The sequence below is a fragment of the Eptatretus burgeri genome, chromosome 11 (genome assembly GCF_056783735.1).
Source record: "Eptatretus burgeri isolate ZD-2024b chromosome 11, Ebu_testis_v1, whole genome shotgun sequence".
Classification (NCBI taxonomy): domain Eukaryota; kingdom Metazoa; phylum Chordata; class Myxini; order Myxiniformes; family Myxinidae; genus Eptatretus; species Eptatretus burgeri.
In genome coordinates this window covers 6,684,346-6,711,453 of record NC_140971.1, presented here as the reverse complement: position 1 = coordinate 6,711,453, position 27,108 = coordinate 6,684,346, and the positions used below count along the sequence as shown (strand labels likewise).

Genomic DNA, 27,108 nt, shown 5'->3' with positions numbered 1-27,108 from the left:
CGAATCCAGATTTTCTACTAAAATCTAAGCAATTCGTCCTCGTCACACACCCAACGTGTCCACCAAGTTTCATCCGAATCCGTCTAACCTTTGAGATATCCTGCACACAAACAAACAGAACCTGCGTCCACCTTCAGTTGGCCGAGCTAATGATGGCTTGATTGAAAGTTATTTTTATGGTCAGAAATGCCTGAGAATGCAGGAGAGACCCTCTCGGAACCTCCGGCATCTCGGGCCCCATACCCACCCCGGCCTATCGTGCTTTTGACCCGAAACCGGTAATATTTCATTTCGACCTGAAACTGAAAATACGAAATACATACGTCACCGCATCTGTCGAACAAAGGAACATACATGAGTGGTGCCACGCTCACTCGCGTAATTTCGACATTTCCTCTTCACCACACTGCAGGAACTCACATTTCTTGTTGGTTTGCCCTCTTTCTTGAGATTCTCTATGAAGTGCATTACAACCTCGTATATGAAACGAAACTGACTCTCCGTCTGTACCAGGCCTGAGCGCTGGGACCTCACCCACTGCACTACCCATGGGATGTCAATGCTGCAGTTTGGGCCTGTATAAGGAAAGATAGAATCACATCCATATTCCATCAGTACCAATATCTCTTTTAGTTTGCTTCATCACTGACCTTTGTGCAGGATCATGTCGGTCAGGATATCTATGACGATCAATGTTCCTGTTCGACCAATTCCGGCACTGGGAGGGAAAAGCACAAACAAGGTAAGAGCAGGTGAGTTTTCGGAACCCAGATACATGGGCACGTGGAGCACGAGTCGGTGAGCCATCGCTAGGAATGGCATCAAACGCGAGCCGGTCTAACCTGCAGTGCACGATGACGGGTCCAGCCTCGGGTAGATATGCCTGCCGTTTCGCCACCTCATCCAAAAACTCGATCACCTCTCCAAGGTCACCTGGCACACCGTGATCGGGCCAAGCCTTGTACTGGTACTGCCAAATGGTGCGTACCGCCGTGGGCTGCATGCACAAACACGGACAAGGATGGTACGCTCGCCGAATCGAACACACTCGAGCACGACCAGGCCGGACAAGTGTGCGTTTCCACTCGTACTCTCGAACAGATATCTTACACTCGACCCTAAATGTAAGCACGTCATCTTTCATCCATAAACAAATCTCTGGTTCCACTCAATGCATTTTCATGTAAAAACAAAGGACAAACAATAGACCATGTGAAGAGTTGTAAAATCCATGGATTTCCTTTGTTTGAAAGTCGAGACGATTACACTTGCTGTGATTTTAGAAGATTACACACGCCCAGCAAACGTAAGGATGAGCATCATACCAATTGTGGATCACGAACAGCAATCCCTTCCTTTCGTATTCAGCACACGGCTGTTGGTTGCATCATTTTTCTGGGGGTATGGCTCTGACGCTGATGCATTGTTCCCTGTTGGTTCGAGCAGGAATTAGTCATTTATTTAGGATTCTGGAGATGACTCGTTCAACTATTCTTCAGGAAGGATGCCGTGAGATCTTTAAAATCCTCCAAGCTCTCTCTATCGAGTGCAGCCTATGGCTGCTGGTTGCATCATTGGTTGGGACGCGGCTATGCCGCTGATGCAGTGTCCCCCTTACCAGTACACTGGTGCTCATTTTGCCGACCTCGGAAGGATGACAGGCTGAGTCAACCTCCTGGTGTATTTTTAATTCAGCGGCCAACGGGGCTTGAACTCAGGACCCTAGGATCCCAAGCCGCCACCCCAACCACTAAGCCAACACGAGGCTTAAAATCCTCCAATAATATTATTGGACAGGCTGGGGAATTCCAAAGTCTATAGTGCGTGGGGATAAAAGCCGGGAGGTGAGCAGTTATTTATTTGGAGAGGGTAACAAGGTTTTTGGCCTGGTCAGACATGTGAGGGACAAATTAGTTGAGAGAGCAGGTATGGCGAGACCAGAAATGAGGAGACTGAAAACTGCAAGGCCACCAACGGTGTCTGCAGTGCGAGGAGTAAGAGGTCTTGCACATTTGCAGCCGTGAAATCAAGCCATTATTTAATATATCCGGGATGATGAAAGTTCCATGTTGTTCAAAAATATTTAAACACCAACTAACAACGACTTCCTGAGCGATCAGCCTCGACAGAAGACTCCTCATTGGGGTTTTTATACTCATTATTGATGAACACACCGAAGATGTGCGCAGGTTTTCGTTTCCCATTGTGTACCTTGCAATGTGGCCAATCGGGCCGAAAATGTACACGTTGGCCGTCAACGTACATGTGGACCAACGATGTACACGTGGGGCAACAACATGCATGGGGGGGGGAGGGGGGGCTACGTGGGCCGTCAACGTAGATGTGGGTACAACGTACGTGCTGTCTCGGCGTCGACCCCCGTAACGGTGGGTGAGGCTGCACCAGGGTCGGGGAGATCGCAGTGTGTCGGAATGCGATGCAGCACCGTTGTGCAAATAAAATGGGCCGTAAACTCACAAAGCCGATGTGCTGCAGGGAAAGTTCCCGGAGAGTGTACTCTTGCTTTGCCGTTTCATCAACAAGGCCCACCCTCAGCATTCCGAACTCCTTCTCGATTCCAAGTTCCGGCCAATACCGCACACACTTCACCTGTCAGGTGCAAGTCCACAAGTGGAGTCTTTGCTGAAGCACAAGTTAGACACTAACTGTGTATAACAAGCCGGTAGGCGACGTGGGTGGTCGCTACATAATTGCATACTAGTCATACAGTTTTCGACGGATCGGGCTGAAAAATTTTTGACAAACAGGTTGATTATAGTGCGCATAAAAGCGCAGAAGCCGATTTTTGATTTTCGAAAAAATATATATATATAAAAATATTTTTCGGATTTTTTCAAAAATTTCAGTCCCGTTGCTAGGCAGCGGTGGCGTCCATAGCAACGGTGCTCAAAAGCATAAAACTAGATCCTGGTATGAACGTACCAGTCAAGTTTCATCAAAATTGGTTGACTCCTGGCCTCCAGAGCTGTCCATTACATACATACAGACAGACGGAAAACCTGAGAATAACGGTAGTCTGGCGACCACCCAATATATATATATATATATATATATATATATATATATATATATATATATATATATATATATATATATATATATATATATATACACATATATATATATATACACATGTGCATGGGAGGTAAATGGGTAAGTGTTTTTGCCAATGTAATATGTATATAACTTGTCATCAACGTGCTCAAAATTGAGAGAGCAAAGCAATGGGATGCAAATAATTAATGTACTTGAACCCTCGTCCCTCATGTTGCTCATATCATCAGTACCGTAGGTAACTATCTGCTGTAAACAGCAATGAAGAGCAAAATTATCATCAGATCTCAGTTGTGGAATTGAACCCTAAGTCCTTCACATTATGGACATGAGAGATCAGAGAAGGAGAGAGAGAAGAGCAGGAAGGAGTGGAGGATGGAGGACGTCACAAATGAAAATACAACTCGGATTGGTGTGTGCCGGGCGTTGAAGACCGGAGCTCGTGGGGATTCTAACCTTGCCACGTTCGACCTCCCTCGTGGTCATGACGATAACTCGAGAGCCTTCCTGGTAGATCATTCGCCAGAAGTCCGTGAGCGTGTGCTGCAGGCAGCCTTGGGTAGCGATGTACCGCTTGGGTTCGCCGCATGCTTTCTCTTCTGGGGCCTGCAGACATGTCCACACTGTCGATTATATGGATTTACAGAATTACCGTGTCACGTCCTAACGATGTCACCTCCACCAGCCACAATGACGGTGGATTGGAATGGAACCCAAAACCAAATAGGCCATAGATGAGCATCCCCAATTCGTCTTATATAACAGGCCACTGTTTCTGGTTTATGTCGTCAACTCAAGCTTCTCCATGTACCCCAGACTGCTTCACAATATGGGGACACACTCCGCTTGACACGTTTTGTACCGACCAGCCTCTGGACCTTTTTGTATTCTACGTATCTGCGGGTTATCCCCACTTTTTCCTTTCTCACACCAAGTCCGTTTCTCACCATAACAGGATGAGCCAAGTCCTCAGTCATAAATTGTCCCCCCAGGAGCTCCTCATGTTGCAGCACATGTGCGGCGACGTGAAGGTCGAAGTGGACCAGGGGAGGCTCTTCTTGCTTCCATATTGTAGACGAGCAAAGGTACCATGCGTTGCCCAGCAACGCCTGGTCCCTCCCTCATCTCAATCCATCTCCCTCTCTCCAAACTCTCACCTCACCCCTCCCTTCTCCCACATCCTCCCAGACTCCCACCCCACCCCCTTTCTCTCCCTCCTCCCAATCCTTCGTACCCCACTCCCCTTCATCCTCCCACCTCCAACCTTCCCCTCTCTCCTCGCACAACGGAATTTTCACAGGGCATACAAGTGTACGTGTTCATAATAACTGCTAAAAAAAAAAGGAAGAGATATCTCGTGCAAATTTCCCCAGTGGCCACCCCACGAATTATTACAGACAGCAGAGTGCCCACCCTCTGAGTTTGTGCATGAATTGCTGAAACTAAGTATGGTCTGTGTTTTGCAAGAAGACTCGAGATGTTTGTGTGGTCCACGCTATAAAGGTTCCAGATGGTCTAAACTCTAAAGGGTACGTTCCAATTATAGTTCGTGTCCAAGGGGTAGAAAGGGTCTAAACTCTCAAGCATGTAAAAAGTGTCTAAAAAGGCCCAAGTGGTCTAAAGCTCCAAATGGTCAAGGGTCCAAGCTGTCTCGTCTGTCTGAAGGGTGTAAGGGTCTTACGGGTCTTTTTGGACCGTGCGCCGAGTCTTTAAAAAAAAAAAATGGATTTCCGTTGTTCATTCCGTTGAAGTACTTCGTATTCACACCAATGTCAGCTGATGAATCACCGACCACAAATACTGATCTTTATTTTCATAAATATTGAGTGTTGCAGAATTTTTAATGAGAAAATCGCCAGATGTCCCACGAGGATCGAGAGTGATGACATCATGCTGAGTAGACCAATCGCAACCGGTGTCTTTGTCAGAATCATAAAAAACAGCCAATCACGGGGCCTCTAATAAATAAGAGACCCCGTGATTGGCTGTTTGATAGATAGAGATCCATGAAAGCAGTTAATCACGGGCGTCTCTCGACGACCTGCTTGCACGCATATTGTGAAAGGGGCCAAAGGGAAGACAATTATTAATTTTTTTCTGATCTGAGCCGGATGAAATTTGCGACAAGTTTTCATCAGTGGAAATCGACTGAAAGCAGAGAAGCTGAAATTGTCAAAAATGCTCAAGAAAAACTTGAAATCAAGCTCGGTGCAGCACCAGAAAGACTCGCTGCAATCCCAGTCAGATATGGATATCATCAAGAGTGCTCCATGCGTTTCATTGATAAGTCAAAGATTGAGAGAGAAAGAGAGATGGAGAGAGATATGGAGATATGGAGATGTGGACAGAGATTATGAAGATATGGAGATATGGAGAGAGATTATGGAGATATGGAGATGTGGAGAGAGATTATGGAGATATGGAGATGTAGAGAGAGATTATGGAGATATGGAGAGAGATTATGGAGATATGGAGAGAGATTATGGAGATAAGGAGAGAGATTATGGAGATAAGGAGAGAGATTATGGAGGTATGAGGATATGGAGATGTGGAGAGAGATTATGGAGATATGGAGATGTGGAGAGATTATGGAGATATGGAGAGAGATTATGGAGATATGGAGAGAGATATGGAGATGTGGAGAGAGATTATGGAGATATGGAGATGTGGAGAGAGATTATGGAGATATGGAGACATGGAGAGAGATTATGGAGATATGGAGACATGGAGAGAGATTATGGAGATATGGAGAGAGATATGGAGATATGGAGATATGGAGATATGGAGATATGGAGATATGGAGATATGGAGAGAGATATGGAGATATGGAGTTATGGAGAGAGATATGAGGATATGGAGATATGGAGATATGGAGAGATATGGAGATATGGAGAGAGATATGGAGATATGGAGAGAGATATGGAGAGAGATATGGAGAGAGATATGGAGAGAGATATATGGAGAGATATATGGAGAGAGATATGGAGAGAGATATGGAGAGAGATATGGAGAGAGATATGGAGTGAGATATGGAGAGAGATATGGAGAGAGATATGGAGAGAGATATGGAGAGAGAGATATGGAGAGAGAGATATGGAGATAGAGCTATGAGGAATCAGGAAAGGAGAATTGAAAACTTTTCTGACGAGCAGAGTACCCCCGCCCAACAGGCGATCTTGTTTCACGCATGCAATACGTTCTTCTGACACGTACTTGTATTTGAGCGGTGTGTAGGCAAGTGGCTACTCTGTGTAGGGAAAAAATAAATAACCCTGGTTACGTGAACGAAGTAAAAACATACCTACTGCTTACAATTCAAAACACCTCACTGCACCGTAAAACATTGGGACAGGAATACTGCACTGTAAAGGTTAGTCCAAGAGCATTAGGTCAAAATAGGCCCTAACCTGGACATTTTTGGTAACAAGCTGATTTTTTCAGGATAGGTCCAGGAATATGTCTAGAATAACATACTAAAAGTCCTCATAAATCCTCCTTGAGCGTTTTCCGCAATCCAAGATGGCGTCCAAAATGGCCGCCTCTTCTGTTTTTCTCATAACTTTGCAAGCAGGTTTCCCCAAAACACACTTTAAATGTCTACATATATGTTTTGAAGTATAAGGAACTCGATAGAATACATTTTAAGAGATGTTGAAGCACGCAAGTACCAATAAAACTGTTTGAGCTCTTCCAAAAATCCAAAATGGTGTCCAAAATGGCCGTCATTAACAATTTTATCTCAAAATTGTTTAAATATTTATCATTAATTAATTAACTGTGATATTTCATCCTGAAAATATTCAACAAACATTTCAATTATAAATGTGGTTGCTGTGCATACAGTATTCAAATCAATTTGAATGTTAAAGTCTAGAAGTGTGCCCTTAATCGCTTATGACATTACGAGGGAAACATTGTACCATCAGTTTGATGCTAAACAGACAGGGCGACATAAATTTGCCATATGGTCCATTTTCGTCACGTAAAGCTCGGAAATTGAAAACTTGGTGCTAACCTTTTTTTACCAACAAGATGCAGTTGATGTCTACCATGAGGTGAGTTCTATTTGAAACATTCCATTATCATTAAGGAAGTAAAACTATTATTTTTGGTACCCAGACTAAATGCATGATCAAAATTTGTGTCTTCATGCATGTACTACACAGTACTGTGTAATATCACTTGACAGGGAATTTCTGTGGAGTAGTCTATCGTTACACCTAAAACATTGTATTGATTCATTTTATTTGTTTCATGCAGATGAAAAGAATTATAGTATGATAGAAATCAGAGAGTGTATGACACTCCTTCCTATTGGTACATGTATGCTGTATTTGTATAAAAGGTTCCTTTTTTGTGTGTGTCATGTCATTCCTATATTGTGATATGCTAGTATACATTCATTATTAATAATAGCAGACATTTTAAAGTGCCTTTTCCATTGGATACAAAGTGCTATGAGATGTCATCCCTGGTTGTCATAGGAGATAAAATATATTACCAGGCTGCGACAGTACAAGTGCAGTGCACATCTAGGGATAACAAAATAAGTTAGTCTTCAAGTCACATATTACATGGCAGTGAATTTCTGTGGAGTAGCCACTATCATCATCATTTTCCTCTCGGGTTTCCTTGCGAGATTTTCTCTGCCCAATACAATTCCTACCAGACATTCTGGCACCCCACAATGAGTTGATTCATCCGTAATTTAACTTCACAGGTATCAATATGTAAACATGCTATGGAGTAGCCTACTGTGATTGTGATGTGTTATAGAAATTGCAGAATCATGTGATGGCAATCATGTGATGGCATTGGCACTTGTGTGCTTCTACATCTCTTATAATGTATTCTATTGAGTTCCTTGTACTTCAAAACATATATTTAGACATCTAAAGTGCGTTTTGGGGAAACCTACTTGCAAAGTTAAGAGAAAAACATGAAATGGCGGCCATTTTTGACGCCATCTTGGATTGCGGAAAACGCTCAAGGAGGATTCATGAGGTCTTTTAGTATGTTATTTCACACACATTCCTGGACCTTTTCTGAAAAAAATCAGCTTGTTACCAAAAATGTCCAGGTTAAACCCTAATGCTCTTGGACTAGGTGGAGACTTGTAATACCCTCCCTCACCTGGAGGTGGCGCTACACGATACACATTTACATGGAGAATTTGCATCCCTTCCCCCTGCCCCCCACCCCTTTCCTCCAAAATGACTGGCAAAGTCAAAAGCACCCCGATGCATAAATCGGGGTCATGCTGATCCAATGTGCCCAGAATTGTAGGACGAACAGCGTGACAAACAAAGAAACACACAAACAAACAAACACCGGTCCATGAATTATAGATAGATGATGCTGATGATGATTTTTAGATGATATTCTGTTTCAGACGAGCTTTTGGCGGCATGGAAGGGTTGTTTGAATGCAGGTTGTAGAACATCTTTTGTAACGTGTTGATGCCTGTGCGCATCTGATGGATGCAAGTACATTGATAAACCATCAGATAAATGTATACATGTGGTACATGTACGTATACACGTACCATTTCAACAAACAATTATTTTAGTTTGGTTTGCAGATGTTGACTTACACGTACTTAAACCTGGATTGGTTGATCGGCACTTTGTGATGTAGGTATGTATTGTAAGGAATATATCTTTTCATTCTGATGTTAATATGAGATGTTTGAGGTTCTTTACAGATTCTACAGGTTGATGTAAGCATGCAGGTTTGGAGATCTGCCCTCCCCACCCCTCCACATTCCATATCCTCTACCCCACCCCACTATCGATCCCTCTATTGCCATTGGGTCTATTTACAGTTTAATTCACAAACTAGGGTACGATGTTTGTTAAGCAAATGCAAATAAATATTCCACTGAAATGCAAATAAAATGTTCATCAATACATGGTTGCTAGGGTAGATTTCCTCCTTAGCAACGGATATGAAAAGGACCCTTTAATGTACAATGATGAAAAATCCTCAGCAATTCCTTATTCCACCTTTTCTTGTGAAGTTCTTTGGCCGAGTATGCCAGGGTCATTGTTATACAATTTAAACTTACTGAAGTTATGACGTTTGTTAAATGCTGGTCTCACAATCCGCCAAAGTAACGAATTGGAACAGGTTCAGAAAAGGGCTCTCCGAATCATTTGAGGACAATCACACAGTGGTTATGACCAGGCCCTTCAGTCTTGTGATATTCCAACCTTGAAACAACGCAGGTGTGAAATTTGTCTGAGATTCGCACACCGATTGCTACACATCTAAAGAGTTTAGACATTGGCTTCCAGACCTCAGTCAGGAAAGGATACAATACTCTCTCAGAAATTCATCTCAACTTTCACAAATTACGTACAAAACCCAAATGTACAAAAACAGTGTCGTTCCGTACTTTGTTTAAATTCTTAATGAATAATGTACTTTCTTCTCCCCCTTTTACCTTATTTTACTCTATTAATTAACTTTTATATATTGTTACGGATTTCAGAATCCGGTCTGGTGAATGCTTCCACACATCCAGGTCCTCAGACAGTTATTTCCCTAAATGCATGTTTAGATTAGCCCCATCCCCATGTCTAATGGGATTTTAAATGTGATGCGTTGAGGAGGGTAAAGAATAGATCCCCCCTCCCTTATGGGAAGCTTTTTTTCTTTACGACAGACACGTTCACACACATTTCTTTTACGAGCTCTGACGCCCGCCCTTAGCTTGGGGCGGACTCGCCCGCCGAGACGGCCCGCAGATATAAAAACGAATTGGAGGTCCGTTCTGAGGCGAGAGAAAGAGGGAGAAGAGAACGAGAAAGAAAGCGAGAATTGAAGCGCGCGAGGGAAGAAGCGAACCAGAGAAGAAGCGTGCAAGCGAGGAAGTGGGCAAGCGAGCGTGTGGTGCGCGTGTGGATGTGAGCAGCGCTGACGGTGAGTGAGGCACGGGTCGGTCACCAACAAGTGAGGCGCGGGTCAGTCACCGACGGACCGTGTGGGTCACTGGACGTCACCAGTTACGCGAAGTGTGAGGAACTGCCTGTGTCGCAGCACCAGGGTCTAAACCCGCGACAGACGATATCGGTGCCCTCCGGACGCCGAACGGCATTCAAGGCTGTTTGCGAGAGGGTGCAGGGCAAGGCTGGGTGCTGGCGATGGATGTGGCACGCACGCACACATTTCAGGACGTTTTCAATTCACAAACGACTTTCTGGTGAGTGAGACAACTCTTCCCCCCCCCCCTCCCGAATGATCTGTTGGGTACCCTTGTCTGTGTTTTGCTGAAAGTAAGTCAACCCCCTGATAAGCATCTGCTCTTTGTAACTTTCCTGGCATTTTGATTGATTTTTGGCATCAGTTAATAAAAAGTTCTTTATATTTATTTATTTTATTATTAATAAATAATTTGTCGATTTCCCTTTGCTTCCATTGGTCTAACATTGTCTGAACCGAGATAGACTGAGAGGTAATAACCACAGATTTGACCAAAAATCGTCGGCACGAACCAGCGGTTAAAACGCTCGGCCGCCCTAATTAAAATCTAATCGAGATAACATTGGTGCTTTGCCGAAGACGCGCTCCCCGCTCAGGTAACCACGTGACCTCATGTTACACGGAATAATTAGATGGTAGACACGGCAACTCGTGGTTGAGTGGGTGGCGTTCGTGGTTCTAAAACAACCCACCATACCACAACGTTAATTGTGAGCAGTGCCCCCAGGTCCGGCTCTACCGAGGACAACCGGGGATTAATCCCCGAGTGACAAGCTGGTGTCTCGGTGCCCGTGGCTGCAACAATATATATATATATATATATATATATATATATATATATATATATATATATATATATATATATATATATATATATATATATATATATATATCAAAACAATAGAGGAAGAGCAAATTAGTAACTCCCGGGATAGGAAGAGCTTGGAGGAAGAATGGAAAATAAAGCTGGAAAAGGAAAAATGTGAACATGATTTGGAATTGAAACATCTGACGGAAGAGGTAAGATCAGGCAATCAGACAAGAGAAAGCCTAGAACGGAAGATAAAAAGAGGAGAGAAATATCTGGAGCAAAGGAAGGAAGAATTGTTGGAAAAGTCAAGACAGTTCGAGGAACTACAGGGAGAAATGAGGAAAGTAGAGTGGAGTACCCATGAGTTGGAACAAGAGAAGAGCGAACTGAACGAAAGAATAGAGGAAGAGCAAATTAGTAACTCCCGGGATAGAGAGAACTTGGAAGAAGACTGGAAAACAAAGCTGGAAGAGAAAAAACGGGAACACGATTTGGAATTGAGACAACTGAAGAAAGAGGTGAGAACAGGCAATCAGATAAGAGAAAGACGAGAACAGAAGATAAAAATAGAAAAGGAATATCAGGAACAACTAAAGGAATATGGAAAGAAAATGGACGAAATGAGGATCGAAGAATGCGAAAGGGGTGTGGAGAGGAGAAAGGAATTAGAAAAAAAAGCTTCTGAGTTACAGAAACACCAAGACAGAGAGAGGGAATTACAAAACGAGCTGAGGATGTTAAGAGAGGAAAGAAAGAGAACGGAGAATGAAACGTTAAGGAACCACACTGTGCAGATCGAACAGTTATAAGCCAAAGCAAGCTTGGAGTACACGGAGATCTTGGAAGAACAACGAATGAAGCAGGAAAGGGAAATAAATAAATTGAAGGAAACAACGAGATTGGAGAAGGAAGAACAAGAAAGACGGTGGGAGAGGAAACAAAAAGAACATGAATTTGAAATTGACCAACTCAAGGAGAGAGCAAGGTTGGAGTACGCGGAGATGGAAAAACTCCGGAAAGATAACGAACAACTAAAAAGGCTCAGAGAGGAAGAACGACTCCAATAGGAAAGAAAATGGAACCAGGAAGTAGGACAGCAAAATATTGTGGGATGTGTGACATCACCACAGGGAGTAATGTTAGTGGTGCGGAACTTGATTGACATCACTCGTCGGATGAAACCACCATTGGAGCAAACCCTGGTGAAGGAGACATTGAGGGAGCATACGAGGTTGTTGATGAATGAAACACATTTTGAGCAGGTCCAGCATGTGGAGCTGACAGCCCCGAAGGAGTATGGCAAATCAATGATGAGCAACCTGCTGGAGAGAAGCGACCGGACCGAGGTGACTCTGGAACGAAGCAGGTACATGGTCACATGCATACATGGTGCAGACGATGAGCTTAAGGAAGAAATTGAATTTTATGTTAACGAAGAGACTCTGTCCGATGGGGTGCACGTAAGCGTGACCCCTCAATGTGTGTGTGGAGTACCTGTGAATGAATGCTGTGAGCCCACACTCCAGACTACAGCACCGGTGTGTGCTGCCGAGGTCGAAACGTGTGTGGGTACTCACGTGGCGTTCGGGAATGTAGCCCTGGAGTGTGAGGGGGTTGGTCAGTGCGCCGGCAAGGTTGAAGGTATGGAATGTGAACACTTAACCTTGGAATGTGTGCAGCCTGCTGTGTGTGGGAGTCCTGGGCGTGGAATGAGGGGTGACGTAGGAAATAGGTTAGAGGTGCAAGGGGAAATAGAAATGCCACCAGGACAGAACTTGACACGGGGGACAGAAACCATAATGGACAGCTCCGCAGGGGTTCTTACAGAGTTGGAGGTGCTGCATCCAGGAGCAGGCTTTAGAAATTGGATTTTAATTTCTCTATCAGCCTCACAGGAACTTTGGGGTAGAGCACAGATGAGTGGCAAGTGGCACTGGCGTGTGTTACTTGGTCTTCAAACCTTTCTGAGCACACGAGGGGTTTGGCAAGCTGAGTGGGGTTTATCTGTCTTCAGGGAGTTATGGAGAGGAGGGGGAGGCTGCTCCCCCGATTGGGGTTTACCTGATTTTCGTGAACCCTGGAGAAGAGGGGGAGGCCGCTCCCCTGATTGGGGTTTACCTGATTTCCGTGAACCCTGGAGAAGAGGAGGGGGTGGACCACAACCCCAATTGAGACGTGACCCCTTTGAGCCGTGGCGGAAAGGCGGCGGGGTCATGTAATGGGTTATAAGGGATTCGTTCTATCACTCCCCTTCCAATGAGCCAAAGAAGCAGGCCATATTGGGATGAAAAGAAATTTTGATTGAAAATTATATCGAGAGTGATTGCAAATTGAAACAGACAGAAGGTATAAGAGTGGCACGAGTGGATTTGGGTGATTACTAAAAATAAAAAAGTGGTGGAGACATTACAGGCAGAGCGTTAAACGCACCTGAAACAAGTTGATGACAAGGGGTGACTTGTTTGAGGAAGGATTGAAATGCCTGGTTGGAACCATGCAGAGGTTCCATGGGGCTGGTGAAGAGATTTTGATGTTTCGTTTAAATTGTTGGAAATAAACGATTAGGCAGTATGGAGGAGGCCAGTGAACGACGGACGTAGAGACAAATTAATTGGGGATTGATGAAAAAGTATACCAGTTAAATTTGATGACCAAGTGGGATCCGAGGGACTGGTGTGTTGTTGTTTTCACATAAACGTGAAAGGTGTTGGATGGTGTTGTGGACTGGGTGTGTGGCACTGTGGAATGAATGACTAAAGTGTTTGGGTGAATGGCGTGATTGTGCAGATGAGGAGAGTGAGTGTGAACAATGTACCCTGTCGGTAGGAGTCTCCGAACCAAGTTAGTGTAGGTTAGGGGGACTCGGAGGATTTGACATGGATTCTGGCTGCTGTTCCATTGTGCAGGCGGACTGTGAGGGATAGGTGCAGGCCAAGGTATGGGGATACTGGCTGGGAGTGTGACATGGTATTGGAAGTTGGTGAGTCAGGAAATAGGGCACCAGGGCTTTGGGGGTTCCTGGCAGGTGAAGGCTGTCGGAGGTGCCAGGAGAGCACGGTAGGTTTAGTGCCAGGAGAGCACGGTAGGTTTAGTGCCTGGAGAGCACGGTAGGTTTTTGTGCCAGGAGAGCATAGTATAGGTGCGATGAGAGCACAGTGTGGGTGCTAGGAGAGCACAGTATGGGGGCTATAGAGAGCCACCCCTTAGGAGTGCCAGAATCACGCTCAGGTTAGCCCCGAGGTCGCTGGGTGTCCTCCACCCCCGATTGGAAGCAGACAAAGAGGCCTAGTAGTAGTCACACTCCCCAGCCAGCGAGTTATGCCTGGCACCACCAAATGGAAAAAGACAAATAAGGGCCATGCCCAGAATTAATAGAATGGAACAGTGTGCCAGGTCAGGAAAAATGGGTCATTAGGATCATTCTAGCCATAGCAGGGTTTGTTTCGTTGTTTAGAGCTAAAAGTAAATGGTTAGGTTCGATGGACTCTCTTCCACACCATTCATGCGTGACACCTGGTACGAGTAATGTTGATGGGAAAATTTGTCAACAAGGGCCAGGCCAGGTCACCCTATCCAAGTTCCAGAGAGGTCACCAGTATGTCATGAGCACACACCCACGAAGATAACAGTTGCTAAAGAAAAACACCATCCTGTCTGTAAAGGAAAAATAAAAAGAGAAAGAAAGGAAAAAAAAGAAAAAATAACAACCAAAACAAGTCAGGCAAGGTAGGTTAAGGGTACACTCCATCTCACCTGGTCTGAGGTCATCACACCCATTTGCGTCCTCAAGAACGCCTCCAACTGCATTTGCTACCATCGATATCACCGTGCCACCATTGCCGTGCCACCCGCTGTCCAATGCAGGGCTTGTTGCCTGCTGCTGTTTGTGAGTAGGCCATATGGGCCAAAGCATTTTTGTGGACCATTGAGGCCAAAGTGCTTTTGTGGGCCATTGCGGCCGAAGATTCATGCCATTTTGTGGGCTCAGTGGGCCGAAGAAATCTTTGTGAGATTAGGCCACTGGGCCGACTGAACTCACCTGGTGAGAGGCCAATAAGGCCACGGTGAGGAAACCCTCAGGGGTGAATGGACAATACTGCCGGGAGGGGGCATGAAGGATCGAACACGTGAAAGAACTTTGAACCTTTTAATGTCCTACTCCTAAGCCAATATTGGTGTTAAAAGTAAAATTGAATGCCCTCCCGTTCAAATCCATAATTAGAATGTTAAGTAGTGTGCATAGAGTGTGAATTTGTTTGTTAGATTGGTGACCCGACACACTAGGATAGGGACATGCCAATCTTACTGTGACAGTTTGGTTTTTGGAGTTAAGTGCTTCCCATGTTGTGGGTTAGAGTAAATGGGAGATCTGTGCTGGATGTTAGACAGGGCCATTGCCGTGGGCTGCCCCAGACGGAGGCTCGGGAGAGCCTCGGGAGAAAGGTGGGGGTAGTGTTGCGGAAATGGCCCTTAGTGTGTTACTAAAGATAGGATTAGCCCAGATCCCCCATTAAATGCATGTTTAGCTAGGTTGTTCGGTAAATGGACGCTACATGTGTGTTGGGAGGTGTAAGAGGCTGTTCATTGTTCGTACATTGGTGGTGGACTGAGAGGTTCTTCTTCTTCCTTCCTCTCTCCGGACAATAGTCCCCACCCAGCGCTGAGAGGGGGAGTGGCCTAGAGAAGGAAGTGAAACTGAAGGGAGGAGTTTGTCGGCTTCGAAAAGGGGCGCGCCCCAAAAAGAAAAGGTGGTAAAACTGAGAGCACGGAGTTGGGCAGTCGGTTTTGAGGCGGGCGAGCTTCGGGACGGAGGTGGTGAAACTGAGAGCCGAGGTGGCGCGATAGGTTTTTCGTGAGGAGCGAGCCGAAAGAAAGGCAGGGAAAGGACTGCATGAGGTCTGTCTGCCCTCGGCTGGATGAGAAACGACTAGTGGGAGTCGTGACCTGCTGTGTAAAGGACGGCTGTGTCTGTTTGCAATCTGCTTCGTGGAAGAGGCAAGAGAAGCGACTAGTGGGAGTCGGCGATCGACTTTTATGAGGAGGACATCGACAGGTTCATCCGGAGTCCAGTGACTGAGCCTCTGACTGTCCCTACTCACTTCACGGTTCGACAACGTCATGGAATCCCATGGACCCAGCCTGCGGAGCCCAACACCTCGATTTGGCCTGGTCTGGTGAACAGGCCAGGCCTGGACTTGTATGCTGGACCTTGTGAAAAGCCAGCTGGAGCGTACCATGGTGGATCTTTCGCTCTGGTGCATCGACCTCGCGGGGTCTGAACGCGTCGAGGCTGCGTGCGTGAGGGCTGCGACACATGGACAAGCACCATTTTGCCACGCGGCGTGTTCGAGCTTGGGTGATCGAATCCGTGGACATCAGCTTGTCACGAGCCACATTCGTGCCTTTGACACTTTCCTCTCGTCCATGAAACATCACCAAGTACTCTGTGTCTTGTATGCATGCTGTCCATGTCTTGTCTGCATGTCGTTTAAGGTTTATCTTGTTCGGGTCCCCTTCAAAACCCGTAATCCGTAGCTCCCTAGTTAAGAACGGGTCATAGATTGGTTATAACATTGTCGTGAATGCTTTGCTTGTGTCGTGTTTCCCGATGTGTCCCTAATAAATCTGGCTGATTCGTATGAAGTTGTCGCTATGAATTAATCCGTGCCGCGCCGTGGAACGATCCGCTCGATTTGGATATAAAAACCAAAATGGTTACAAACTGGCAGAATTAGCTCGGTATCTGACAAAACCAGTCTGTAACTGGGGTCTATTTCCCCAACTGGTAAGGTCCAGGGGTACGTTGGTATCGCAATTCGAGACGCGTGACCCGAAGCCCATGCCGAACCAGCCGGCGTTATAACCCCAGAGACGGCGGTGGTTAGGGTGGTGCCGAATCTGTAACATTTGGCTGTCGAGAGTGGGGTGCGAAAACCCAAACTGGTTACGGACAGCGATTGACGCACTCGTCCGAATCCCCCCACCCGAATCTATATATATATATATATATATATATATATATATATATATATATATATATATATATATATATATATATATATATATATATATATATATATATATATATATATATATATATATATATATATAGTAGCGATACCCATGCACATGCACGGGATAGCAGTACAACATAGCTGGTAGCAGACGACAGACTGTACATGGGGAATGACAAAAATATGCATTGTGCAAAATGCAAGTGGTACTATGGAACGCCAAGACTTCCCAAACATTGTCGGCATGTCCGCTAAGTGCCACAGCAATTTCATAGGGATCGTGTGACGGCGAGCCGAGTTTTTTGTGTGCAAGCTTGGTATTGTTACGGTTGTGGAAATTCGCATTACACCAAAAAGAGTCCTCAGGTGAGATATATCGGTAAGTTCATGTGTAGTTAGCCCAAACCCGTTGTATTGAGGAAATATGTGCGATTCATCCGGGCTGCGACGCTTTGAGTTAGTCATTTTTCTTTCTCTATTGTTATTTTCGACCATTAAGCCGCCAACAACGCAAACAGCCACTACCTTTACCTCCACAACGCCATCCTGCAACCATCGCTTCACCACCATTCCCAAACGACGCCCGCCAACCACCAAACCACCACAGCAAACCCCCCCACCACCTTCGTCTATCTCCTTCTATAACCATCGACCACACCACCAGTCAACACCAAACGTCGTGCTGTCCAGGGCCCATTCGGCGATTGGTGCCGAACGCATCGAGCCGCGAGCGCGAATGACGGCCTTTCCGAGGGAGAAATCCGGATCAGGAAGGCTTCACGCCCTTTTTCTCCGTCCAATGGGCGAGCGCCAGGCAGTATGGCCCCGCCTCCAAGCGCACTGAATGTGGATTATTTACGAGAGGAATTCGGATCAAAAAGGCTTCATGCCCTTTTTTGCCGCACCAATGGCTGAACAGAGGTGGCGTGGCCCCGCCTCCAATCGCATTTTGATCCTGATATTTGCATATAGGCTCCTCCTGCGGCCTATAAAGAGGCGAGCACAAGGCGACTCGCGCGGTTGTTGCAGGCGGCGGTTCAGTTGCAGGCGGCTGGTCGGGGCAAGTGAAGAGTTCAAGTTCGAGTCGAGTGAATACGGCGGTCGGCATCGAGGTTGCGGTGTGGGGGTCACTCGTCTCGTCGCGGGGTCCAAGCTAGCCAGCCATTCCCCTCTCCCTGAGCATCAGCAATTTCCCCCAATCCGCGCTGAGATAGTGCCGGGGGGCCCCGTTCCTCCCCCACCCTAAACGTGGTGCCAACCAAACGGCTTGCGCGGAGCATGCCAGAGAGGGCTCGCGGACCACGCCAGGGGCACGGAGTCAGGGTGCAGCGGCGCGGACATTGCGGCTTGCCCGCCATCGCGTCACGAGAACACGGGTAAGACCTTCTCGGTCTCGTGGACCTGGCCGCTCCTCCAGGTTCCATGCATATTTGGTCCACGGACCTGTCTGCCTCCTTACCTGTGAGGGTGGCTTTCTTTCCTTTGCTTTTTGGAATGAGTGATGTGGCGCCGAGTCCCGACAAGTAGAACTGTATAAATGTTGTAAATAATTGCCCTTTCATTCGGTCGTATTGCTTTTGCCTTGACTGTTATTTGTTGCATTTTGACTGTATGGCTGTATATACGTGCTTGTCTGTGTGTGTGTGTAAATAAAGTGCTTACTTGTTGAACTGTTTCCCACTTTGCTTCGTCTCCTTCCTTTTATTGAATCTCCATCTTGCATCACGTAAGGGATTGATAGTGGGTTTAAAACGCCCGATAAATAATTGGAACCATCAAGGTCGACAATAACTCCGCTCGGTTATCTCTGTAGTACGGAACGAGCCGCTTAAGCGGTTCGTGTCCGGAGTCGACCTGTGGCGTGGTACAACTCCTCGGTATGCTACTCGCGCGAGTACTTAGGTAAATGGACCATTCGGTGATCGGACCCTATTTTGCGCGGGTAGAATGTAGACTGAGTTGTGGTGAGGTTCAACCCCCACCCGTGACTGGCTCCGGGCGGTAGTTCCCGGAGGGTCACGACTGAATTGTCCGTTCCGGTGGGCGAGGCGGCCGCTATTGGTTACACGCGGTCGTTCGCACACCGGCGGGCGTGAATTCGTAACAGTATTATAATAGAGATATATATATATATATATATATATATATATATATATATATATATATATATATATATATATATATATATATATATATATATGTAGGGGGAGAGGGAGAGAGACAGAGAGAGAGACAGAGACAGAGACAGAGACAGAGACAGAGACAGAGACAGAGACAGAGACAGAGACAGAGACAGAGACAGAGACAGAGACAGAGACAGAGACAGAGACAGAGACAGAGACAGAGACAGAGACAGAGACAGAGACAGAGACAGAGACAGAGACAGAGACAGAGACAGAGACAGAGACAGAGACAGAGACAGAGACAGAGACAGAGACAGAGACAGAGACAGAGACAGAGACAGAGACAGAGAGAGAGAGAGAGAGAGAGAGAGAGAGAGAGAGAGAGAGAGAGAGAGAGAGAGAGAGAGAGAGAGAGGGAGAGAGAGAGAGAGAGAGAGAGAGCACAATGAGAGCAGCAGGCCCTGTACACCTGGATCTTTGTTGAAATGTCAGGTGCAGCCCTTGTCCTCATGCGTGCGTGCACACAGACATGTTTTCATGAGGAATCAAGAGAGATACATGTGCCGCCACACTGTGCCGGTTGACTAGTCATGCGTATTCATTGTTGTCGCTTCCCTGTGGCTCTGCCTACCGAGAGCCAAGATATGCCACCGCCACACTGTGCCGGTTGACTAGTCATGCGTATTGATTGTTGTTGCTTCCCTGTGGCTTCGCCTACCGTGAGCCAGGAGACGCTGTGTTAAAAATGTCGCCTCGCCATGTGGTTTTTTTGCCCGCTGCGATGAAAAATGCTTTTTTGTGCCAGACTGTGGCCAACAACAGTGTGAGTGATGCGTTTTGTTTATCGTTCAATACCAGAATTTTGTACTGTGACTTTATGTCGGCATGAAACAGTTCGATGCTCTAGTTTTACCGACGAACTTCGACAATTGTGTTACAACAACAACCTATCGGAAAGAACTTGCAACTTTGATGTGTAGACAAATGCTCTGCGGTCTATTCTAGTGACTCTAATTTGTCATTCTACCGTTACTCTGATCAGTGATTTTAATATACATCTTGTACATGTATAACGATCACCGTAATATCTGTGTCAACTTACTATAACATTTTATTTTTATTTTTGTAACAGCGATTACCACAATTCTTACCATTCGTCAAGAATAAAGAACTCAAAGCCTCAGCATGGTTGTTAGACGTTACGTTCATTGGCGGATGGGGGTTAGCTGTATGCTATCCGGTCCAGACCGGAGAGGCAGAACAATACATACCGTGATGATATTTGCATTGACATAATCAGAACCTAAAATGTCCGGGTCGCCATCTTTCAAAACCACTCTTGTGTGATCAACTAAGGGAATGGAGGGAAGGTGCGGAAGAGGGAGGGGATGACAATATTAGTTCAGCATCGAAGATTTTTCAAAGAAAACAGAGCGAAATACTGCAGAGACAACACAATAAACTCAAAAAGAAGGCTCACATTCCAACCTGAACCCTCACTTTGCACCTCAACCCACAACCTCCTCACCACACTTCACGCAAAACCCTCGCTTTGCACACAACACCCACGATGCCTCCTCCTCCCGCCCCCCCAACCCCCCAAAGTCCTTGCTTTGCATTTTCTCCCCAATCCCATCTGGAGGCATTATACTCCACAATCCATCCAAATGAGCCCTCATCTCACAATCCCCCAGGTCAGTGACCCCACCCTTTGTCACCCTCGTTTGCCCACATACATGGCAGGATATTCTTGTAGCGGTTCTTGCTCTTGTTTACAGGCCTTTGGCCTTCATGTCGACTATACAGCAACTTCCCCTCTTGCTGCTGCAAAGCCTGGACAGAGGGCACAACACAGTATCATGCATCACCAGGAGCAATCACGTGGTACTGAAGAGCACCACAACATCCCACAAACATTCATTTCATCCTGAAGTGATTGTGTGTACAAGGGACCAGGTGCACATTCACTCGGTTACCTGATGCCCTTCCCTCACCTACCCCTACCCCAGAATCACTGAACCATTAACTCTTACTTCAAACTCTTCGTGAAAGCCCTGACTCGAGGACTCCCCCGTTCCCTTGGAAACTTGATCACCGCCGTCTCCCGGTTTGCTCAGCTCCGCTATCCGCCGCCCAATGTCTGCTGCATTAATGATGGTTGTGTAAAGTGGCTGGTGGTGGGGGACAGGGATGATGACATAATGGAAAAGATAAATAAATTTTCAATGTGAGAGTGTTGGGGGAGGGGGAGTGGGGGTGATATAAAGGCAAAACTATGTCATCAATGTATCACCCAACGTCGACAGGGATAAACAAACAATTAAATTAATTAAAGAGTTCGTAGAACACGATGCCCCGCGCGGTGTTGCGCAAGGTAACTAGACGCAGGAGGAGGCCATTCGGCCCGTCAGGTCTGTGCCACACCAATTTATCCGTCAAAATGACGCAATTTCATTGGGGGAATGAGGCGAGTATCGTAGATGAGACAATGTGTCACGCCCAGGGTTTTTCCCCCCAAGGGTGGCAAAATGAAAATGGGTAAATATATTAATTTTAACAATTAAAAATGAAAAAAAAAACATTTTTCTTTTTTGTGGTTTTTTTTTTTGTCCAGGGGTGGTGTTGGTTGTGTTGGTGTTGGTGGTGTTGACTTAATGGTTAGGGTGGTGGGCTTGGGATCCTAGGGGTCCCGAGTTCAAATCCTGCTCGGCTGTTTAATTAATATCAGGTGGGGTTGACTCAGCCTGTTATCCTTCCGAGGTCGGCAAAAATGAGTGCCGGCTTGCTCGGATGATTGAGCCATTCGAGTGTCCTGTGTCGGAGTGGCGACCCATCCATGATTGTGCCCAATAGCCCAGGAGACTGCCTTGGCAGCACCGGCGCTCTGTACAGGGGTACGGTCCCGATGGATGGATGGATGGATGGATGGTTCGTGGGCGAAGGTGGTTCTTGGGTGAGAAATACAGTCAGTTCCTCTTTAACGTTGTACCGTAGTTACGTTCTTGAAAAATGCGACTTTAACTGAAACGACATTAAGCGAATCCAATTTCCCCCATAAGAATTGATGTAAATAGGGGGGCGGGGGGGGGGTTAGGTTCCAGGGAGAATTTTGTCACCAGACATAATAAATGATTTACATATCGAGTGTAAGTTTTTTTTAATTTTTTTTAATTAAACAAATCAATTTAATGTCATCATCATCATCTAGTTGCTTCAGACCTTCATTGGTTCGCTCTTCTCCGTATGATTGTAGAAGTTGTGTCACATCGGCTTCTTCCACCTCATCAAAAACCCGCATTATTGGCCAAGCCGAGGATAACTTTCTTCACAGTGAGGACATCTTCAAATCCATTCAAGTCGTTGAAACATCCAGGCCACGACTTGCTCCACACACCGTTCATGCACACCTGAGTAACTTCAGCCCAGGACCCACCGATGTTACCAATGCACTTGTGGATGTTTCCATCAGTTTAACACGTAAACACGTGGCAGCTAGTCAGGTGGATCAGTGACGTACTCATCGAACACCTGAAATCGGAGAGGGTGATGCAACCACCGATGCTATCGATGCACAGCTCGGTGTATACAAGGCCTATAGTGCATGTACGTACTCTGGGTGGGCGTATTCACCAGTATTTACGGTACGATGTATACTGTAGCGACATTAAAACGAGGAAAACCATGAGCTTGGTACTAAATTGGATGAAAATCGAGTTTAAACGAGTATGTTCTCCAATATATCAGCGACTTGATAACGAAACAATGTTAACCAGGACGATGTTAAGTGAGGACTTACTGTACATAACATCAACTACACACCACCCCTTGACGAGACCCCTACCAACAGCACTCCGCACACAATCACCCATCAATGCTCAAACTACCTAAAAGTCTTGTCAACATCCCCATAGCCCTCTATCTCCATAACCTCCAGGTACCTATCTCATTCTAATTCAAACTTGTCTACTTTTTTCTGCTGCTACTACCTTTCCAGGGAGACCATTCCATGCATTAACTACTCTCTGAGGAAAAGTCCCCGACCTTACTACAGTCTTAACTCTCCTCTTCTTTACTCTCAGGCTATGGCCCCTGGTTCTGTCACTGTCTACTCAGTTGAATAATTCATTATCTTAAACATCTCTATCACATCTCTTCGTAACCGCCTCCTTTCTCGTGTATAAAGCCCCTCATCGCTGAGTCAAGCTCGGCCCGGAATCAATCGAATAACCCTGCGCTGAACCCTCTCTCTGGCATCGATGTCCTTCCTGAGTTGTGGTGACCAAAACTGCACACAATATTCTAGATGTGGCCCTCACTAAGTGTTCAAGTATATCCTTATATTTAAATACAATAATGATATGAAAGTTTGTTTTTAAAATCGGGAAATTTAGTGCTACTGAAGCAGTCTCATACATCACCCTTATGGCCTCATACATCACCCTTATGGCCTCATACATCACACTTATGGCCTCAAACATCACACTTATGGCCTCAAACATCACACTTATGGCCTCAAGCATCACCCTTATGGCCTCATACATCACACTTATGGCCTCAAACATCACACTTATGGCCTCAAACATCACACTTATGGCCTCATACATCACCCTTATGGCCTCATACATCACCCTTATGGCCTCATACATCACACTTATGGCCTCAAACATCACACTTATGGCCTCATACATCACCCTTATGGCCTCATACATCACACTTATGGCCTCAAACATCACCCTTATCCCCTCAAACATCACCCTTATGGCCTCAAACATCACACTTATGCCCTCAAACATCACACTTATGCCCTCAAACATCACACTTATGGCCTCATACATCACACTTATGGCCTCAAACATCACCCTTATGGCCTCATACATCACCCTTATGGCCTCAAACATCACACTTATGGCCTCAAACATCACACTTATGGCCTCAAACATCACACTTATGGCCTCATACATCACACTTATGGCCTCATACATCACACTTATGGCCTCATACATCACCCTTATGGCCTCATACATCACACTTATGGCCTCATACATCACACTTATGGCCTCAAACATCACACTTATGGCCTCAAACATCACACTTATGGCCTCAAACATCACACTTATGGCCTCATACATCACACTTATGGCCTCAAACATCACACTTATGGCCTCAAACATCACACTTATGGCCTCATACATCACACTTATGGCCTCATACATCACCCTTATGGCCTCATACATCACACTTATGGCCTCAAACATCACACTTATCGCCTCAAGCATCACCCTTATGGCCTCAAACATCACACTTATCGCCTCAAGCATCACCCTTATGGCCTCATACATCACACTTATGACCTCATACATCACCCTTATGGCCTCAAACATCACCCTTATGGCCTCAAACATCACACTTATGGCCTCAAGCATCACCCTTATGGCCTCATACATCACACTTATGGCCTCAAACATCACACTTATGGCCTCATACATCACACTTATGGCCTCAAACATCACACTTATGGCCTCATACATCACCCTTATGGCCTCATACATCACCCTTATGGCCTCATACATCACACTTATGGCCTCAAACATCACACTTATGGCCTCAAACATCACCCTTATGGCCTCAAACATCACCCTTATGGCCTCATACATCACCCTTATGGCCTCATACATCACACTTATGGCCTCAAACATCACACTTATGGCCTCAAGCATCACCCTTATGGCCTCATACATCACACTTATGGCCTCATACATCACACTTATGGCCTCATACATCACACTTATGGCCTCATACATCACACTTATGGCCTCAAACATCACACTTATGGCCTCAAACATCACCCTTATGGCCTCATACATCACCCTTATGGCCTCATACATCACACTTATGGCCTCATACATCACACTTATGGCCTCATACATCACACTTATGGCCTCAAACATCACACTTATGGCCTCAAACATCACCCTTATGGCCTCATACATCACACTTATGGCCTCATACATCACCCTTATGGCCTCATACATCACACTTATGGCCTCATACATCACACTTATGGCCTCAAACATCACACTTATGGCCTCAAACATCACCCTTATGGCCTCATACATCACACTTATGGCCTCAAGCATCACCCTTATGGCCTCATACATCACACTTATGGCCTCATACATCACCCTTATGGCCTCAAACATCACCCTTATGACCTCGAACATCACACTTATGGCCTCATACATCACACGTATGCCCTCAAACATCACCCGTATCCCATCAAACATCACCCTTATGGCCTCAAACATCACACTTATGCCCTCAAACATCACACTTATGCCCTCAAACATCACACTTATGGCCTCATAAATCACACTTATGGCCTCAAACATCACCCTTATGGCCTCATACATCACCCTTATGGCCTCATACATCACACTTATGGCCTCAAACATCACACTTATGGCCTCATACATCACCCTTATGGCCTCATACATCACCCTTATGGCCTCAAACATCACACTTATGGCCTCAAACATCACACTTATGGCCTCAAACATCACACTTATGGCCTCATACATCACCCTTATGGCCTCATACATCACCCTTATGGCCTCATACATCACACTTATGGCCTCAAACATCACACTTATGGCCTCATACATCACCCTTATGGCCTCATACATCACACTTATGGCCTCAAACATCACCCTTATCCCCTCAAACATCACCCTTATGGCCTCAAACATCACACTTATGCCCTCAAACATCACACTTATGCCCTCAAACATCACACTTATGGCCTCATACATCACACTTATGGCCTCAAACATCACCCTTATGGCCTCATACATCACCCTTATGGCCTCAAACATCACACTTATGGCCTCAAACATCACACTTATGGCCTCATACATCACACTTATGGCCTCATACATCACACTTATGGCCTCATACATCACCCTTATGGCCTCATACATCACACTTATGGCCTCATACATCACACTTATGGCCTCAAACATCACACTTATGGCCTCAAACATCACACTTATGGCCTCAAACATCACACTTATGGCCTCATACATCACACTTATGGCCTCAAACATCACACTTATGGCCTCAAACATCACACTTATGGCCTCATACATCACACTTATGGCCTCATACATCACCCTTATGGCCTCATACATCACACTTATGGCCTCAAACATCACACTTATCGCCTCAAGCATCACCCTTATGGCCTCAAACATCACACTTATCGCCTCAAGCATCACCCTTATGGCCTCATACATCACACTTATGACCTCATACATCACCCTTATGGCCTCAAACATCACCCTTATGGCCTCAAACATCACACTTATGGCCTCAAGCATCACCCTTATGGCCTCATACATCACACTTATGGCCTCAAACATCACACTTATGGCCTCATACATCACACTTATGGCCTCAAACATCACACTTATGGCCTCATACATCACCCTTATGGCCTCATACATCACCCTTATGGCCTCATACATCACACTTATGGCCTCAAACATCACACTTATGGCCTCAAACATCACCCTTATGGCCTCAAACATCACCCTTATGGCCTCATACATCACCCTTATGGCCTCATACATCACACTTATGGCCTCAAGCATCACCCTTATGGCCTCATACATCACACTTATGGCCTCATACATCACACTTATGGCCTCATACATCACACTTATGGCCTCATACATCACACTTATGGCCTCATACATCACACTTATGGCCTCAAACATCACACTTATGGCCTCAAACATCACCCTTATGGCCTCATACATCACCCTTATGGCCTCATACATCACACTTATGGCCTCATACATCACACTTATGGCCTCATACATCACACTTATGGCCTCAAACATCACACTTATGGCCTCAAACATCACCCTTATGGCCTCATACATCACACTTATGGCCTCATACATCACCCTTATGGCCTCATACATCACACTTATGGCCTCATACATCACACTTATGGCCTCAAACATCACACTTATGGCCTCAAACATCACCCTTATGGCCTCATACATCACACTTATGGCCTCAAGCATCACCCTTATGG

General features: G+C 45.7%; 1 protein-coding gene across 3 annotated transcripts in view; it reads right to left on the bottom strand.

Annotated features, from left to right (window-relative positions):
• Nucleotides 1–27,108, bottom strand: part of LOC147016402 (tyrosine-protein phosphatase non-receptor type 11-like) — an 84,114-nt gene that overhangs the window by 2,253 nt on the left and 54,753 nt on the right. For 2 of the 3 annotated variants that reach the window (XM_085845022.1, XM_085845021.1), the window contains exons 7-14: nucleotides 21,041–21,178; nucleotides 20,744–20,840; nucleotides 20,279–20,358; nucleotides 3,532–3,681; nucleotides 2,479–2,610; nucleotides 843–997; nucleotides 651–718; nucleotides 421–575 (exon numbers count right to left, since the gene is read on the bottom strand). In XM_085845022.1, coding sequence (XP_085701148.1) covers nucleotides 421–575; nucleotides 651–718; nucleotides 843–997; nucleotides 2,479–2,610; nucleotides 3,532–3,681; nucleotides 20,279–20,358; nucleotides 20,744–20,840; nucleotides 21,041–21,178 — 975 coding nt within the window. The remainder of the gene's footprint in view (nucleotides 1–420; nucleotides 576–650; nucleotides 719–842; nucleotides 998–2,478; nucleotides 2,611–3,531; nucleotides 3,682–20,278; nucleotides 20,359–20,743; nucleotides 20,841–21,040; nucleotides 21,179–27,108) is intronic. The other variant, XM_085845023.1, reaches the window with a different exon arrangement.